This window comes from Ixodes scapularis, unplaced genomic scaffold (genome assembly GCF_016920785.2).
Source record: "Ixodes scapularis isolate PalLabHiFi unplaced genomic scaffold, ASM1692078v2 PGA_scaffold12__126_contigs__length_90152505, whole genome shotgun sequence".
Classification (NCBI taxonomy): Eukaryota; Metazoa; Arthropoda; class Arachnida; order Ixodida; family Ixodidae; genus Ixodes; species Ixodes scapularis.
Genome location: NW_024609838.1, coordinates 81,841,792 through 81,858,061, shown reverse-complemented (window position 1 = coordinate 81,858,061; position 16,270 = coordinate 81,841,792). Strand labels below are relative to the sequence as shown.

The 16,270-nt window shown below is 46.7% G+C and overlaps 1 protein-coding gene across 1 annotated transcript in view; it reads right to left on the bottom strand.

Annotated features, from left to right (window-relative positions):
- Positions 1–16,270, bottom strand: part of LOC8023718 — a 72,284-nt gene that overhangs the window by 19,452 nt on the left and 36,562 nt on the right. The window contains exons 9-12 of the mRNA XM_029980023.4: positions 8,344–8,408; positions 7,590–7,679; positions 2,961–3,200; positions 1,976–2,082 (exon numbers count right to left, since the gene is read on the bottom strand). Of these exons, the coding sequence (XP_029835883.4) occupies positions 1,976–2,082; positions 2,961–3,200; positions 7,590–7,679; positions 8,344–8,408 (502 nt within the window). The remainder of the gene's footprint in view (positions 1–1,975; positions 2,083–2,960; positions 3,201–7,589; positions 7,680–8,343; positions 8,409–16,270) is intronic.

The window sequence follows — 16,270 nt, the reverse complement described above, 5'->3', positions numbered from 1 at the left end:
CTTTATTTCGGGGTTGATTTGTTTGTTTGGGTATTCAGAAGTTTAGTTTGTGGGAGTTGTTTATAGAGCCATTTAGATAATTCGATGATAAGTGCTTTTCTCTTAGTTTGTACGTTGAAGTAATTAATTTCGTTTTACATATTTGACAACTTTACTGTGTTTACTGCCTACTACAGTTCTTGATTTCCCTTTGAGGGCGGTGGACTGCCAACGGAGTTTGTAGATACGTGTTTGAAATACCGCAACTCATTTGAATGGGGTTCAATAAAAAAATACATTTCAATGAACGTGCTGTTTCTGTTTGATTGCACTGGTAATATCACGTGAAGCGCAGTTGTTGTGAAGTATATCGCGCGCGGCTCGTCTGCTAGACCGGTGCCGTGCTGGCCGCTCACAGCGGCCGGCGCGGCACCAGTCTAGCAAACAAACCAGAAGAAAAAAAAAAAAAAAAAGAAACCCGGGGGGGGGGGGGGGGGGGGGGGGAGGAGGAGGAGGAGGAGGAGGAGGAGGAGGAGGGCGCACGGCGCACGCCAACGGCAGTGGTGGCGCCATCTGGCAGTCTTTCGAGTCCAATTTTAGTCTCCGACCAGACGTACGTTCGCCTTCCTGCCACTAGCACCTCGTGGCGCTAGTTTTTTTTTACCATGGTGGAGGCTACAGCTGCACTCGGCTGGCCAAACCGTCGACGACAAAAAAAAGAAAAAAAAAAGAAAAGAGAATTTGCTTTTTTTTTACGTGCAAGATGGACCGCGCATGATGCTACAGAATGCGCTTTCAGAGCGCGCGCTGAGAAAGCACTTCGGCGATGTGCAGCCAGACCATCGACGACAAAAAACAAAAAAAATGGAAAAGAAAACTTGCGCTTTCCGGTGCGCAAGATGGACCGCACACTATGCTGCAGAAAAGCGCTCCCTCTGAGAGCGCGCGCTGCGTGCACTGTCTCGGCACCCGATTACGTGCTATGTTCGCGCTACTCGACGCCAGATTGGTTGCGCTGGCTCGTGTCATTCGCTACGGTCCATCTCAACGGCGTAGAGGAGGAGGCGCATATTTGCGCACGTTCGGCCTTGCAGCAAAGGGCCCGTGTTTCGCCATACGTTTGCGGTGTTTCCGCGATGGTGTCGTGCAATGTGAGCCCGCGCACATTCGCTCGGGACGAATTATCCGATGCGCAGACCTCCCCAGTTTGAACTATCAAACTTTTCCTCCCGTATAAATGTACGGGTGCTCACCGGGACTTTTCAACACGATTGAATCAACCGAAAATTTAAATTAACCGAGGTTGAACTAACGAAAGTTTACTGTATAGACTCTTGTCGGTGCATCAAAGGCTACCCGAAATTGATAGGAACGCTTTGCTCGTCGTAATTACCATCGTAACTTGGGTATAGAATCAACGAAAAATGGCTCATCTCAGCGAGACCGCCACTTACGCCGCAGGCTTCCTTGTTTCTGTCCGTTTCACGGAATACACCCTCACAACCTGCACTTGCAGACGAATCTACTGCTGGAACAATTTATGTACCATCGCGCGAGCAATCGCAAAGTTGGAATCTTCCGGTGTGCCCCTCGTGCCCATTACACATAGATCGTACCTCTTGTTCTTTTAGAGTAAAACTGCCTTCATTCATCGCAAAAATACGTAATCTCGTCGATTTTAGGAATGCCGCGTTTGTCCCAGAAGTCCCAGAAATTTGTCACACCCCCCAGAGTGATAGTCATTGATAACGAATATCAGTGACTATCAATCGGGTGAGTGATAAATTTCTGGGACTACAGGCTCATGTACTTTGTGTAAGAAATTCTAGGGGGAAGGTTGGATTCAGCTTAGGGTGTGTATGTATAGGTCACTGTACGATTTATTTTGAACCACTGAGGGCGCAAATAAAATATGTGCGAAAGAACAAATATAAGGTTTGAGAACCGGTGCAAAGTAATAAAAGAGAGAAGGCGTAAATAAGTGAGCCATCCTTACCCAACAGCGGTACTTGCTGTAGGCGTCCTCCTTGTTGTAGGTGATCAGGTAAGACCTCAGATTCTCCTTCCAGAAAGCAATGCACTTGAGCTCGTAGTCAGGTTCGCCTGCACACGTCAAGGCAAGTATGGAGGCAGACAGCTGGAGACGGCATCTTACTAATCCCTTGTCCACTCCCCCCTGCACAGCCCTACAACCTTGAGCATAAAAAAAAATACTCTTTTGATACGGGACGTTAAAATTATCTAAAAAGTATTTTCGTGACTCGAGGTTGGAATGTCAAATACCTAAAATTATTTTGTTGGTGAACGTGGAAATAGCCACCGCCTCTGCACTCGCTATCGGAACTTAAATGAGCCGAAAATGCTACGAGCTCGCAATGTTTAGGACCAGAGAGCAAACTTTCAATCCACCTGCCGTCGAGGTGCAACGCATCAATCCAGTTTGCACCGAGCGCCTTTAGATTAAGGTTCTGCATCCTCGGCATATACCGATGAACCCTGAAAACCAACTCCCAAAACAATTTAATGAAAAAAGAAAAAAAATTGGAGCTGTTTTTGAAGAAGGAAAAACCCAACCTTTGTAAAAACCCTACAGCTTTGTTTTGTGCCGACCCTAAAGCCCCCACCTTACTGTCCGCAAGGATGCTTCTTTCTTCGGGAAGCATACCCCCTTGTCTTGTTGTCATCTATTCTCAAAACTGGGATGTTTTCCAGGTACTTGGGTCACGGGCATGTTCCATCAATGATGCAGAATCCCATTCCTATGTCCTGTTTTCTTCGACCCATAAGCGTCAATTAACGCACATTTTTTGCCCGACCCCAAAACATGCCAGGCCGAATCTGAGGGAAAAGTAAATCCCCAAAAAACATCTTCGAGTTTGAAGAGACACAAATCTTGAGAACGCAAAACCCTTCTTAGGATACGTGTTGTCATGATTCGAGAGAGCGAATTTCTGAGTCAAACAAGTGCAGAGTCGACTCACTGTAGATGTCCACTGGCCTCCCAAAATAGTCGACGGAAATACAGTAGTCGGCGTCAATGTGGATGATCTTCTGGTCCGCGTCGCAGACGGAGAAGTCAGAGATGTTCTCCCGGCAGTAGACGTTGGGCCGCGGAATTTGGGTCACTCCGCCGCGGATCCGTGTCTCAAAGGGAATGTCCCCCCGCTGCTCGAAGCGGAATTTTCCAGCCACGGGGCACTTAATGTTCACGGGGTCCGTCGCTGCAAAAGGAAAGCGAAACACAACGGATGTTCGGACGCTTCGCAAATACAGCAATATTTAGAATACCGGCACGTTAAATTTTGATACAAGAGATTCAATAGAATTTTGAGGTATTTGATTAGAATATCGAGGTGTTCAATTAGAATATGAAGACATAAGATTGAAATATCGAGGCATTTAATTAGGATATCAAGGTTTTGATTAGAATATCGAGGTATTTAATTAGAATATGGAGATAATAGATTGAAATATTGAGGCATTTATCACGATCTCGAGGTATTTGATTAGCATATCGAGGTATTCAGTTAGAATATGAAGACATAAGATTGAAATATCGAGGCATTTGATTAGGATATCAAGGTATTTGATTAGAATATCGAGGTATTTAATTATAATATGGAGATATTAGATTGAAATATTGAGGCATTTGATCACGATATCGAGGTATTTGATTAGAATTTCAAGGTATATGACTACCATAAAGTCCCGTGAGAATGCCTGATCAAAATGGAGATATACAGTGAGAAATGCGGGGTGGGCCAATCTTTGCGAATGTGACAGCAAAATTTCATAGAAAGTGATAAACGTGGGCTGCCCTCTACAAGCCACGTGGAACGGGAATGCTCGACTGTTGTCTACGTGTTTCTCTCTTATGTCCCCGTCTTTGTGTGCACATTTTTAACGTTTGAACTGGAACTGCAGATAGTGGGCACGGCAAATCCGCATTCCATGAGGCGACAAAACGTGTGGGAACCCACTACAAACTCGCGTGTCACGGTGCGATAAGCTTGAGGGAACCTGCTGCAAATGCGCTTTGTAACATACCAGTACCGCAGATCTCGCAGTTGATGTCATTCTCGTCGGACATTGCGTGACTGATATCCAGCAGGAATCGGGGGGTGGGCGACCTTTGGGAATTATGTTATGGATATTCAGCCCAAAAAACGGGACGCGCGAGCTCTCGGAGATGGTTGTTCATCCGGGATTTTAGAGTAGGTAGTAGATTATCAGATATTCAATTAAAATTTAAAGGGAGGACGTAGGGAACGAATAAGAACTTTCTTATTTCTACTGACATCTGAGTGCAAATTACACGGTGTGTTTTTATCGCAGACATAAGAGTAACTGCATTGTTTCATGGGGCTGTGCACATTATTTCTCAAGTTACAAAATATTTATCAAAATTGTCCATATCCGTTCCTCATCCCAGGCGTGGAGAATTTGAAAAAGGTAGTAGCAGTGTACAATTTGTTGTGGTGACCCCTGGGTAGGTTCCCCAGGGCATAACAGAACCCTTTTCTTATATTTCATTGTTGAAAAATTTAGCACAATTTCGAACTTTATGTACTGTAGTTGGTAAAACTTACATTCATCCAATTTTATTTTTTTGTTATAAATTTTTAACAGTTTTCTAACAAAAAGGGTTCTGTTATGCCCTCAAAAAGTTAAGAGAAACAAAATAAAAAAGACAGCACGAAAATCCATTGAGCAGTTCCCGAGATATCCCTGGGACGAGCAGCCACGGAAGTGAAAAAATCCATTCCGAGAAAACAGCTTTTGGAAGTTGCACGCAGATTTCCAGCTTTAGAACGACCCTGCAGAGTAGTCCGAAGTGTTCTTGCACACTTTCTTCTTGTTCCGCCTGGCCAACTTCTCTTTCGGTGTCATTTGCTAACCTTGAGCAGACATAGGGCATCTGTTTCAGCAGCTCGCTGGGCGGCTAGATGGGCCGGCTGGAGTCCCACTGCAACCGAGATTTCTGCTGTTGCCCTGTAGCAGCCGGCGAGTTTTGCTGCTAGTCCGAGTTTGGTGCCGCCTTGGACAGTCAATCCAGCTTCCGAGTAATGCTTGCACACTGTGCAGCAGATCAGGTTGCTTGAAACGTTGAACTGAACGAAGTAAAACTTGGCACCTTCGCTCATAGCAGAGGCAGGTGTGGGATTGAGCAGGTTGCCGGCACAGCTCCGAGTTTGGCTCCAACGGCGTCACAGCGTCTAGATTCTGCTTCGATCTCCTCCCGCATCAGGAAATGCGTCTGCATCTGGGCACTGGACGACACGTTCCCACCTGTTGCGGCAGGCGGAAAACGAGCGCTGGGACCCGGGAGGATCCACAGTAGTTGACGAGCTTGTTACTCTATGTGTGAGTGGAAAGCTGCATTTTCCTCGGCGACAGCCGATGGCACGGGAAATCCGTCACTGGAAGCGTTGACATGATCACCATTGACGGCATGCTGCAGAGAAACTTCCAGCTTCGCTATCTGCAGTAACTTCATGGGCCGCTTCTGCATGCCAAACGCGGAAGCGGCCCATGTACTTCGAACCTCGCATCGTGTGCGACCACGAAACAGATGGTCACACTACACGAAACTACTCAAAGAAAGTTCAGATAATCGAAAGATGGAGAAAAATGAAGCGGAGCTGACAAAGTGAGAGCGCGAGCAGGCAGACCACTGCCGAGAGCAGACGACGCGAGCGGCAACAGCAGGAGGAGTGGAGAGGAGGAGTGCGAAGTTGAGCGCTCCCTTGCACGCTCCTTCCGCACGCGCTCCGCCCAATCACATTCTTGCAATTGCGACAAGGAAGAAGGGAGACCACGCCGTAACCGCACAGCCGAAGCCATTTTGGAAGCAGGCAAACAGAAGAAAAAATTCCCCTTCAAAACAAGACCAAGATGGCGGCCGTCGGCCAAATGTGTCGGGAAGGGCGAGCGCGTGAAGTTGGGGTTGATTTCGACGGTTGACAGTCATTTGGACGCTGCCCAGGCGTCGTAAATATTTGTTTTTAAACATGTCATCATTATATTAGGTTCTGATAATTACAGAAAAGGTAGTTTACGGGATATGCGATCCAAAAATGAGAAAAAACAGTGAGTGCACAGGCGAGCTGGTGGAAGTTGATCATGATGTAGAATACCCGAGACTGTGGTAAAAGCTGGGAAACTTGGTCCAGGAAAAAAGACAGGGGAAAAGAATGTCTCAATTCATTCTTTCCCCTGTCTTCTTTCTTTGACCAAGTTTCCTAGCTTTTACCACTGCCTTGGGTATTCTACATCATGACCAAAAATGTGGTTTTCACAAAATCAGGGGTGGAAGCAAGCTTCAGCCTTTTGGAGCAGGCCTGGGAGCAGCAAAGATGCCCCTTTGGAGCAGCTTTGGAGCAGTAAAAGTTAAGCTTTGGAGCAGCTCAGGAGCAACAAAAATCGAGTTTCGGAGCAGTATAAGCAAATCTTGGAGCTGCTTCGTGCTGTAAGCACAGGTGTGTTTTTCGAAATCCAAAAAGAAATATAAAAAAAGCATCTTCATGTGATGTTCCAGAACAATTTCCAAACATGATCTTTCCTTAAATATATTCCAGCCCATAGCAAAAAAGATATTTGAATGGCTACCATTGAGAACTGTCCTGGTGGTAGCGGGTTGGTTCCTCTCATGGATTTACAATAGTAGGCATAGGCAACTAAAGAAAAACAACTTAAGCTTCATGAAAACAACACATTCTCACTGTTTAACAACCTAAATCGCACATTCCATAAGTTAAAAACAAAACAATTTCAAGCTGCAATAGTATGGTATGAAATAAAGTCCAATACTGACTACAGTTCATCATTAGGAAATACAAATGTTTCGAGTCCCTGTTTAGCAAAAAAAAAAGTATTCCAATACTCTGAACCGAGTGTGAATCAAAGGTATTCCAATACTCAACAGAGTATAAATCCACTCTATCTGATAAAACTACAAATGCAAAATATTGAAAACTTCACGATACCACCTATACCATTCCTGCTCATACATATGCACTTCATTAACCCAGTAGTGCGCGGTATGCGGCAACGGTTCGCTAAAAGTCCCTGTTTTTTTCAGAATTACCTAAACAAACACAACACGGTAAACCGCCATGGCGAATAAAAAGAGGGTACTCCAATAAGTATAACCTTAAAAAAAAAAAAAAAAAAAACTTGTTTGACTAGTTTTGGCGCAACGTGTGCGCTTGGGAGCAGGATGGCGCAGCAAAAGTGGATTGGCGCAAAATGGGCGCAATTGGTGCAGCACTTCCACCCCTGCAAAATTAACTTTCTTTGCGATTTTTCACTTTTCAAAGCACGCGTCCCCCCTTAATCCCTCACAAACCACCATATCAGATTACGAGTGGCAGAAGACATGTCATAAGACAGATCAAATGTGCAGCTAAGATTCCTGCACATTCATGAACACAATCCATGTAATCTGATGATTTGACTTTTTCTATACTGTAAATAAAAACAAGATCAAAAAGTGGTAAAATATATTTCAATTAGGTTGTATAAGAGGGTTAAATTAGGCTTCAAACTTCTCTCCCAGCAGGGTGGAGGCACACAGGCCAACAGGGAAGCAAAGCATCAGCTTGACTCACCAATGAGGATGTCGTAGCGCCACTTTTTCGAGTCCTGGAACATGGTCCACGAGCAAACTGATGAGAACACATCCGTGATCATCTCTTTCCCTGCAGTTTTCCAGGAACAAGGGGAGGTGGAAAGGAAGAGATGAAGCACAAGATTTCCCAGACATCTGAAATTAAAAATGCCGCAAGAGAACACCCCCACAAAAAAAAAAAAAACGGTTCAACGGGTCGACGTTAACGGGACGTCATCGTGCGTGCAAGCCAAGTACAAAACCTGCACTGGTACTCCAAAACTGCAGTTCTAAAACTTGATCTCGAAGAACCACTGTTTTCCTTGAACGGAAGCAAAGAAACCTTGCAACTGGTGTCGGCACAGATGCGGTTAAGTACTGCAGAAGCCTACAGACCTTGCAAACAATAATGCACATAGTAGGGAGTGTTTGGCTCACAGTTATGCATCAATGGGTGGCTCAGACTTTATGGTTGCAAAAGGTTCCAGTAATATGCTAACATGTCACTTCTGAAACAGTGTAGACCCTAGTTTTGGGTCTGGCTAACATAACAAAGCAAACTGTGACTTTGGCTGGACCCTCACTATTGCAGACAGATATAAAGTATGCATACCGTAACAGCAGATTTTGGGGAATTAATTTAGTAGTGGGTTCAATCGGCTTGACACACAGAGTACGTAGCTACCAGAGCGCTTTAAGTACCGTGTTGATCCCAATACAACATGCAGGACTGTGAGGCACAGAAATGAACTTGCCTTTTCGGTAGCGAATGACGCTTTGATGCCGTGGCACGAAGTCAAAGCAGACGTAATCCCTCTGGCTGCGTTCATGCAGAGAAAGGAAACACAAAACTAAGATACAGAGTCATGAGATCTCTAGCAATCAAACTCTGAACGGAGCAATGCCAGGCTTTGAAGCAAAGGGCAACAGCATACATTTAGACCTTGATGCAACGAACACCAATCAAGTGCCAGTCAAAATGGTTGCATGATTATCTAGACAGTGTGAAAGCAGTGGCGTCACGAGAGTCAGCCCCCCCCCTTTCCCACTCTCGCAAGGCCCGCTGCGACTCCCCCCCCCCCCCACTCCTTGTGACACCACTGGTGTGAAGTGTGCAACTTAAAGAAGACAAATTGTGTGAATACCCTACACGGGCAATGCGGCCATGAGTGTAACTATATACAGTAAAAGCTCGTTAATTCGGATCGCAAGGGACCAGCAGAAATGCCCGAGTTAACCGAAATCGGGATCATTGAATGGACTATAAAAACACTGGAAAAAATGTGTTCTGCATGGGCATACATTTATTTCTGGAAAAACTAGGTTATTCATGTTTGCTTCTTCGCAGAAAGTTGGCGAAGGACAATTTTCTTCAACCCCATTAAATGATTGTGAGCGTACTGACTTTCGGGGATCCCGTCACAAAATTCTTCTAACACGGCGAGGGCCTCTGCGGCTTCCTTGAGAGCGCAACGTCGTGATGGTTGATCGGACCCATCATCGGAATCATGCTTGTCGTGTCCGCCGAGCACCCTCGATATTATTTCATCGTCACTCAACTGACCAGCAATGGCAACATCACGATCTATAGCGATATAATCGGCAAGCTGTACACCACTGGGCAGGACACGCTCGAGACAACTGTCATCCACCTCTTCAGCAGTTTCTTGGCTGTCCTCCGAGGTGGCATCAAGAATGGCCTCACAAACGTCAGGGCGGACGAACCCACTGTGCCTGAAGCAGTTGGCTATCACCTCGGCCGGCGTGTTTCTCCAGACATGAGCCAAAATGTGCACTGCGCTGAGCAGATTAAGATCGTATTCTCGGCCTGCCTCCATGCACAGCAGCATTCGTTCCAGTACATGCCTTCGGTACTTGCCCTTAACGTATTGGATAATCCCTTGATCCAGCGGCTGCAATGAGGCCGTCGTGTTAGGAGGGAGGAATAAGAGCTCGATACATTCGAGCCCCTCCACATTCTTGTGTGCGCTGCAATTGTCGACCACCATGAGAACCTTGCGCTTGTTGGTGGAGAAGCGGCGGTCAAGCTGTCTCAACCAAGCTTGAAACAATTCAGAGGTCATCCAAGCTTTTCTGTTGGCTCGATACTCCACAGGGAGACGGCCAGCGTTCTTAAAGCACCTTGGGCTATTTGCTTTCCCAATGACGAGGAGCAATACGCGCTCCGTGCCGGACATATTTGAAGCGAGAAGCACGGTAACCCTTTCTTTGCTTCTCTTGCCACCCGCGCACGGGTCGCCCTTAAACGTGATGGTTTTGTCCGGTAGGGCTTTAAAAAAAAAGTGCCGTTTCATCAGCGTTGAATACGTCGGCAGGTTCGTAAGCGGCGAGGTGCCGAGGAAGCACAGTCGTCCTCTAATTATCCACGCAATGTTCGTCAACAGCTCCTTTCTCCCCGCAGACATTCCGAAAGGCCAAGCCGTGTCGTTCTTTGAAACGGGCAAGCCACCCCTCCGATGCACTGAAGGAATCAATGCTCATTTTCGCTGTGAAACTTTCTGCTTGCTGGCAGATAAGTGGGCCGCTCAAAGGAAGCTGGCCGTTGCGTGCGTCTGTGATCCATCACAGCAGTGCCTCTTCCAGCTTCGGGTGAAGTCTTTTCCTCTTCCCGGTGAACTTGCCACTGTCAAAGGCTTCAAATATTTTAGCTTCGTTCTTGACATAGTCGCTTAGAGTGCTCCTCTTAACACCATACCTCTTCATTATTTCTTGCCGAGGGACGCCTTGCTTGACATCTGTCAAGATCTTGATCTTGATTTCTAAATCGTTCGCTCGCTGCTGCGGGCGCTTCGTCGAGGTGGCAGTTGCCATCACTGCAGAGCATGAAGGCGTGATGGCACAGAAAACCCCTCACCAACAAAGTGATTACAGCCCCCCGAACAAAACGCAGCGTAAATCAGAAGCAAGTGGCTCGAACCGTTCTCTCCGTCACGCTGTCCTCGCAGCTTCAGTGAACGCTAGATAGTTTGGCTGCTACGTCCATATTGGGTGGCATTTAGCGCTGCCTAGCAGCAACTCGCTCGTTCACTATCGCCGCCATCGCAGTTCTCGTGACTTGGCGCGCAGCTGTCCTGCCGCCGGTGGCGGCGCAACGAGAGGGTGTTTACGGCTTCCAGACACCCAGCCTCGTGCGGCTGAAAGCTGAAAATTGCCATAACCCTCTTAGGGGATTGTCTGAGTTAACCGGTGCGAGGCAAAAAACTTCCGAGTTAACGCGCATATGACGCCATTGAGCTACACGTAGAATTGTAGGGACCGCGTGGCGAGTCCGAGTTATCCGAAATTCCGAGTTAACGAGATTCGGATAAACAAGCTTTTACTGCCAACTCATGTTTACAAACAAACCGGAGCGCCCCTATCGGACGCCACTGGCGTTGCGCATGAGCGATGGAGGTGTGGGCAAGAAGCTCGGCGTTGCCCATAAATAAACCATTGGAATGCAATGTTGTCGGCGTCGGTGTGAGTCCCCCTGGCCTTTTTAGCGTTCGAATTGTTCATTCTACGTCTTCCTGGCGATGTCCGACTACTTGAGCGGCGTCAGCGAAATTACCGAGGCTCGTTATACCGCAAAACTTTGCGTGAATAATGTGACATGTGGCGATTCATTCCGTGCGGATGCCGCAGTATGTATGCTAAAGCCTGATTCGCATGATGCAATTTCGCTTGCAATTTTCAGTTGCAACGCAGCTCGGGCTGCAAAAGCGTGAACTGTAGCTGAGATGGTCAATGTCAATACTGAAAATCGCAAGCAGAATCGGCCCAAGTGAATTAGGGCTAACAAGTCGGTGATGGTCACTGGTAACAATGATCAACATCTCCTTGTATCTACTGCTTATATCGAGCCTGCTTTCCAACCTTTGAATTTAAGTCTTTTGAGGCCTGCACTTACTTCTTATCGCAAGTACCGGGCCAACATTTGGTCTACGGGCCGGCGTCGGTCTAAGAGAGCAGACGACAAGCAGAAACGTTTGAAAAAGCAGACGACAGTTTGAACGATCGGGCGGCCGTTTGAACTTGAAGACACACTGAACGTAGTCCGCAAGAGGTCCGCACAACTTGACGGTTTTCTGGTGTTCATGTTGGAACAAAACAATTAAATCTGATGACCACAAGTATCTGTGAATTCAACCCAAAGTGCTTCCCGCCCAAGCAATCGTTGTACAACGGCGTCTGCTTTTCCCTTTTCACGGCACATATCCAGATTCTAGGATGAACCAAGCATGTGAAAACTGACCTTCAAACCTTTCTCAACACTTTTGGTATGGCCCCAGTCGCGGCGTTTTGACGAGAAGGCAGGTTTTTGTCTGGTTCCTTTCAAAACAACGCAGGAATACACGTCTGGCATGGGGACTTCTGCCCATAGCCCAAGACCAGAAGTGCGACCGACGCGCCACCACCGCGCCGTGACGTCACAGAGCTCAGTTCGTGTATAGGTCAAGCTCCCCAAAGAGGGGCAATTCGGTGAGTGCAATACAATAAGAAATTTAAGAATAGCGTATGCAAAGGCTTTGCATATGCAAAGAATAGCGTTGTCGCCACTGTGCATGCGCCGAACGCTACCTGCAATTTGCGCTTTGCGCGTTCTTTTTTTCGAAAATTGCGCACATACACAAAGGGTCTTTGCACTCTTCCAAGGAGGATTCGTGATGAGAAATGGCGGTTCCCAAGACCGCAACTGCAGACGCTTTGGCGTCGGCGTGAGTGCGACGTCTGCAGCATCCTCGCGACTGCGATTGCAGAGATGTGATTGGCCTAAGCCGTTTTGGAGCACCTTTCGGAGCGGCCATAACAGTATTTGGAGCAGCAAAAGTGGCGTTTGGAGCAGCCAGAACAGCGTTTTGGAGCAGCAAAAGTGTGTTTTAGAGCAGCCAAAAGAGTGTTTTGGAACAGCAAAAGTGGTTTTTGAAGAAGCCAAAAGAGTGTTTCGGAGCAGCAAAAGTGGCTTTTAGAGCAGATGTTCTTAACAAAATAAAAATATTCGCTACAATTGCTGGACAAACGAAGGGCACATTGCTCGCCGCAATAAACAAATTATAGTCAAGTTAGACCGCCTGGGAGCCTTCCAACATGTAACTGAAATGCCAATGGCATGACACATTTTGCAATGCTTCAATTAAATGATACATATACCTATATGTACCCGCTATACATAAATAAGAACCAAACTGCATATATTAAATTTTTTTGAAAATGACCAGCTTTGCAGTAAATATTACAGTGTTAGGTTGACTAGTTATATAATATAATAAATGGAAGCAGCCTCCGACTGATGAGATGCGTAACTATACTGCAGTGAAATGCCAAATTGTACACAAGACAACGATGCATTACGACTAGCGGGTGATTTTCTTTTTGCTTTTCGAAACATTCTGCAGGGCTGCTGCAAGCCTCGCTTGGCCTTTGGCTAATAATGAATCTCCACTTTCAGTGTCTCCAAAGAGGCATCCTAAAAGTGTACAGTGCTGTAGGCATTGCCGAGCAACTCCGAAAAACTGCTTGCCACCGTTTTACTGGTTTCCGACATGCCAGTGTTTCGTCAAAAGTAAGCAAACGTAAAAAAATGGATTGCAAGCATCCCGGCTGGTGCCTCTGTCGTACAGTCATGTTTGCATGCACATTAAGGCAACTTTGGCAGTCTTGCATTCACGTGCTACGTCGCGCGAGCGAAGATGGCTCTCAGATTGAAACCAAAACCATGCCTTTCTGCTCCGTCGCCAACTGGTTCCCAAAATTGAAAGCAAAATGTAACTGCCCAGCATACAACAAAAACAGTCCAGCGGTACGTGCTTGCCAGGCCGGCAAGCATAATACAAGCTAAACCCACTAAAAAAAACAAAAAACTTTGGGTGCATCGATGCAAGACATAGTGAGCCAGGCTGCAAACATTCTTTTGAGCGCTTTGTGCAACGACTGAACTCGAGACATACAAGCGCGCTGTGTGCGAGTACAGCGTGCAGACATTGCTTTCTTTGTTTAAGCTCACTTCTCTTCACCAACTTTCTTTCGTGGCAGATTTTTCACGTAACGGGGGTCCTTCTTGAAAGACAGCCTACTGAGAGTAACCTAGCTAATCAATACTTCGACATAGCAGTCTTTGAGTTATGGAGGGATTCTTGTAGTAGCGTATGATTTAAACAGAACAGGAATGTTGATGAACATGCGGCAGTCCTTACATTTCAGTTTAGAAAGCGCCATATTGAAACGCTGTGCGGATGGCAACACCCGACGTCGCGCGACCACGGCAGGGACCAAATATGGTTTTCCTACGGCTGTCGCTTTCAGGAGCGAGTGCTTCAGCTTACAAAGTAACTCCCGCCGCGCAAAATCGTGGCTTCGTTTCACAGCACGACGGCATGCGTGGCCTGGTAAACGGCACGCTACAGTTGGAGTAGGCAACTGTAGTTGGAGCGTCCGCACATGCCCGCGTCTGTCGTTGAAAAAATTGTAAAAAGATGTGAGACCAGACTTCTGAGACGACAAAAGTGCAAAACGAGAGACGGCGGAAAAAACCTTGCAAGCCGCGTGGACCATTGATGCAGGGTATTGTGTCGGGCAGCTTGGCCGCTTATGCATGCTTAATCATGGTATTCAGTTTAGTTTCGGCTTTGAAAGGTGACCGAAATTGGTTTTTTGGCGCAGGCTAGGTGCAGATTACCCATATTTTGGCAAAATGTAGCAGGATGTAGCAGGGTTCGCCCCTTGGCGCAGTTTGGTGCAATTGGCGCAGCTGATGTGACTCAATTTTATATATATCACAATTTAATCGTGGAGACCGCCGTGAGCGTTGTAGTCATTCTAACCCGTGTCTCCTCGTGATAATCATTGCCCGAGGGCTCGAGGAAGACGTTTTCTTCTTCTTCCGCAGCCACCACAGATACTCCCCTCGGTAGAAACGAAGTTATATGCTAGACACATACATTGCAACTAAATGTTTTGGCACTGGACACTGCCATAAGGAATAAGTACAATTATTTACACCGCTAGGAAAATTGTTAAGTGTTAATCCCAATGCACACGCAAGTTGCGTTTCACCGAATGCGATGGTTGTAACCGACTTGCTGGTTTGTTTGTGTTAAAGTATTGTTTGTAGCTGCATTCGTCTGTATAAGCAGGTTTCAATCTATATCAGTTGAGATGGTTTCATGACGGTGGCCCATGTCAATGGTGAAGAACTTCGACTTTCGGTTGAGGACCTTAAACGGACCTTGGTATGGTTGTTCAAGTGGCTTCTTTGTTCTATCGATGCGAACAAGAACATGAGTGCAGGTGTCAAGGTCGGGGCTGATGAAGGAAGGGCGGTTCTTAATCTCTCGTGGTGCACATGGGCGAAGTTGTCTGAAATGTTGTCCGAGACGGTGAGCATAGTTTGTAAAATCCTGGGCACACGTGGGCACATCAGGTGACGTGTTGTGAAGAAATTCGCCAGGTAGACGTAGCGTAGTGCCGTAGACAAGCTCAGCAGTAGAGACCCCAATGTCTACTTTGAGCGTGGAACGAATTCCTAGTAGAACAATGGGTAGCGCTTCAGTCCAGGGGATGAAGCTGTGAGCACGCAGTGATGATTTTAGTTGGCGTGAAATCGTTCAACCATTCCGTTTGCGGCGGAATGGTACGCCATTGTGCGAAGGCGTTTGATGCCAAGGAGTCGCATCAGTTCAGCAAAAAGGTATGACTCGAACTGTCGTCCGCGGTCCGTAGTGACTATTGATGGTACTCCAAAACGGGCAATCCACCCTGTGACGAAAACTTGGGCAACAGTTGCAGCTGTCATGCCGGGAATCGGGACTGCCTCGGGCCACCGTGTAAAACGATCCACACATGTTCAGAGGTATGGGAAGCCGTTGGAATGAGGTAATGGACCGACCAAATCGAGATGAACATGCTCAAAACGTCCCGTAACTGGTGGAAATTTCGCGAATGGCGTTATGGTACGACGATGAACCTTTGATTTTTGACAAGTTGTACATGATCTTGACCACGTTCGGATATCTGTATTCATCTTCGGCCAGACAAAACGGGTGCTGATAAGTTTCTGCGTAGCTCGTATTCCGGGATGGGACAGTCCATGTAGGGCATCGAAGGTTTCCTTGCGGAATGCGGGTGGAATATAGGGTCGTGCTGTTCCCGTTGAAAAATCACACAGGAGCGAAATATCTGTCTACGGTATGTTTGTTTTCTTTAGGTGCAGAGATGTACCTTGGTACCCAGTGTCCTGGAGTTGGTGTTTTGCAATAGCCGGAAAATCAATCTGTTCGACGCCCGGTAGCTTCAAAGCAGCAATATCCACTCGCAATAACGCATCAGCAACCACGTTGTGCTTCCCTTTGATGTGCCGGATGTCGGTCGTGAATTCACTGATGAATGCCAACTGTCTTTGTTCTCTAGGTGTATAAGCATTGCCGTTCGATGTTATGGCAAATGTTAGTGACTTGTGATCCGTCAGGATAAAAAATGTGCGACCTTCAACGAAATAACGGAAATGTTTGACGCTGAGGTACCGTATTTATTCGAATATAGGTCGACCTTTTTTTTTCGGAAGTGTTGTCAAAAATTAAGGGTCGACCTATAATCGTGACCAAAAAATTTCGACCTAATTCGCGACCAAAATTTGAAACCCTACCGAGGGTATGGAGCTATCAATCACCTAGCCGGCGTCGCGGT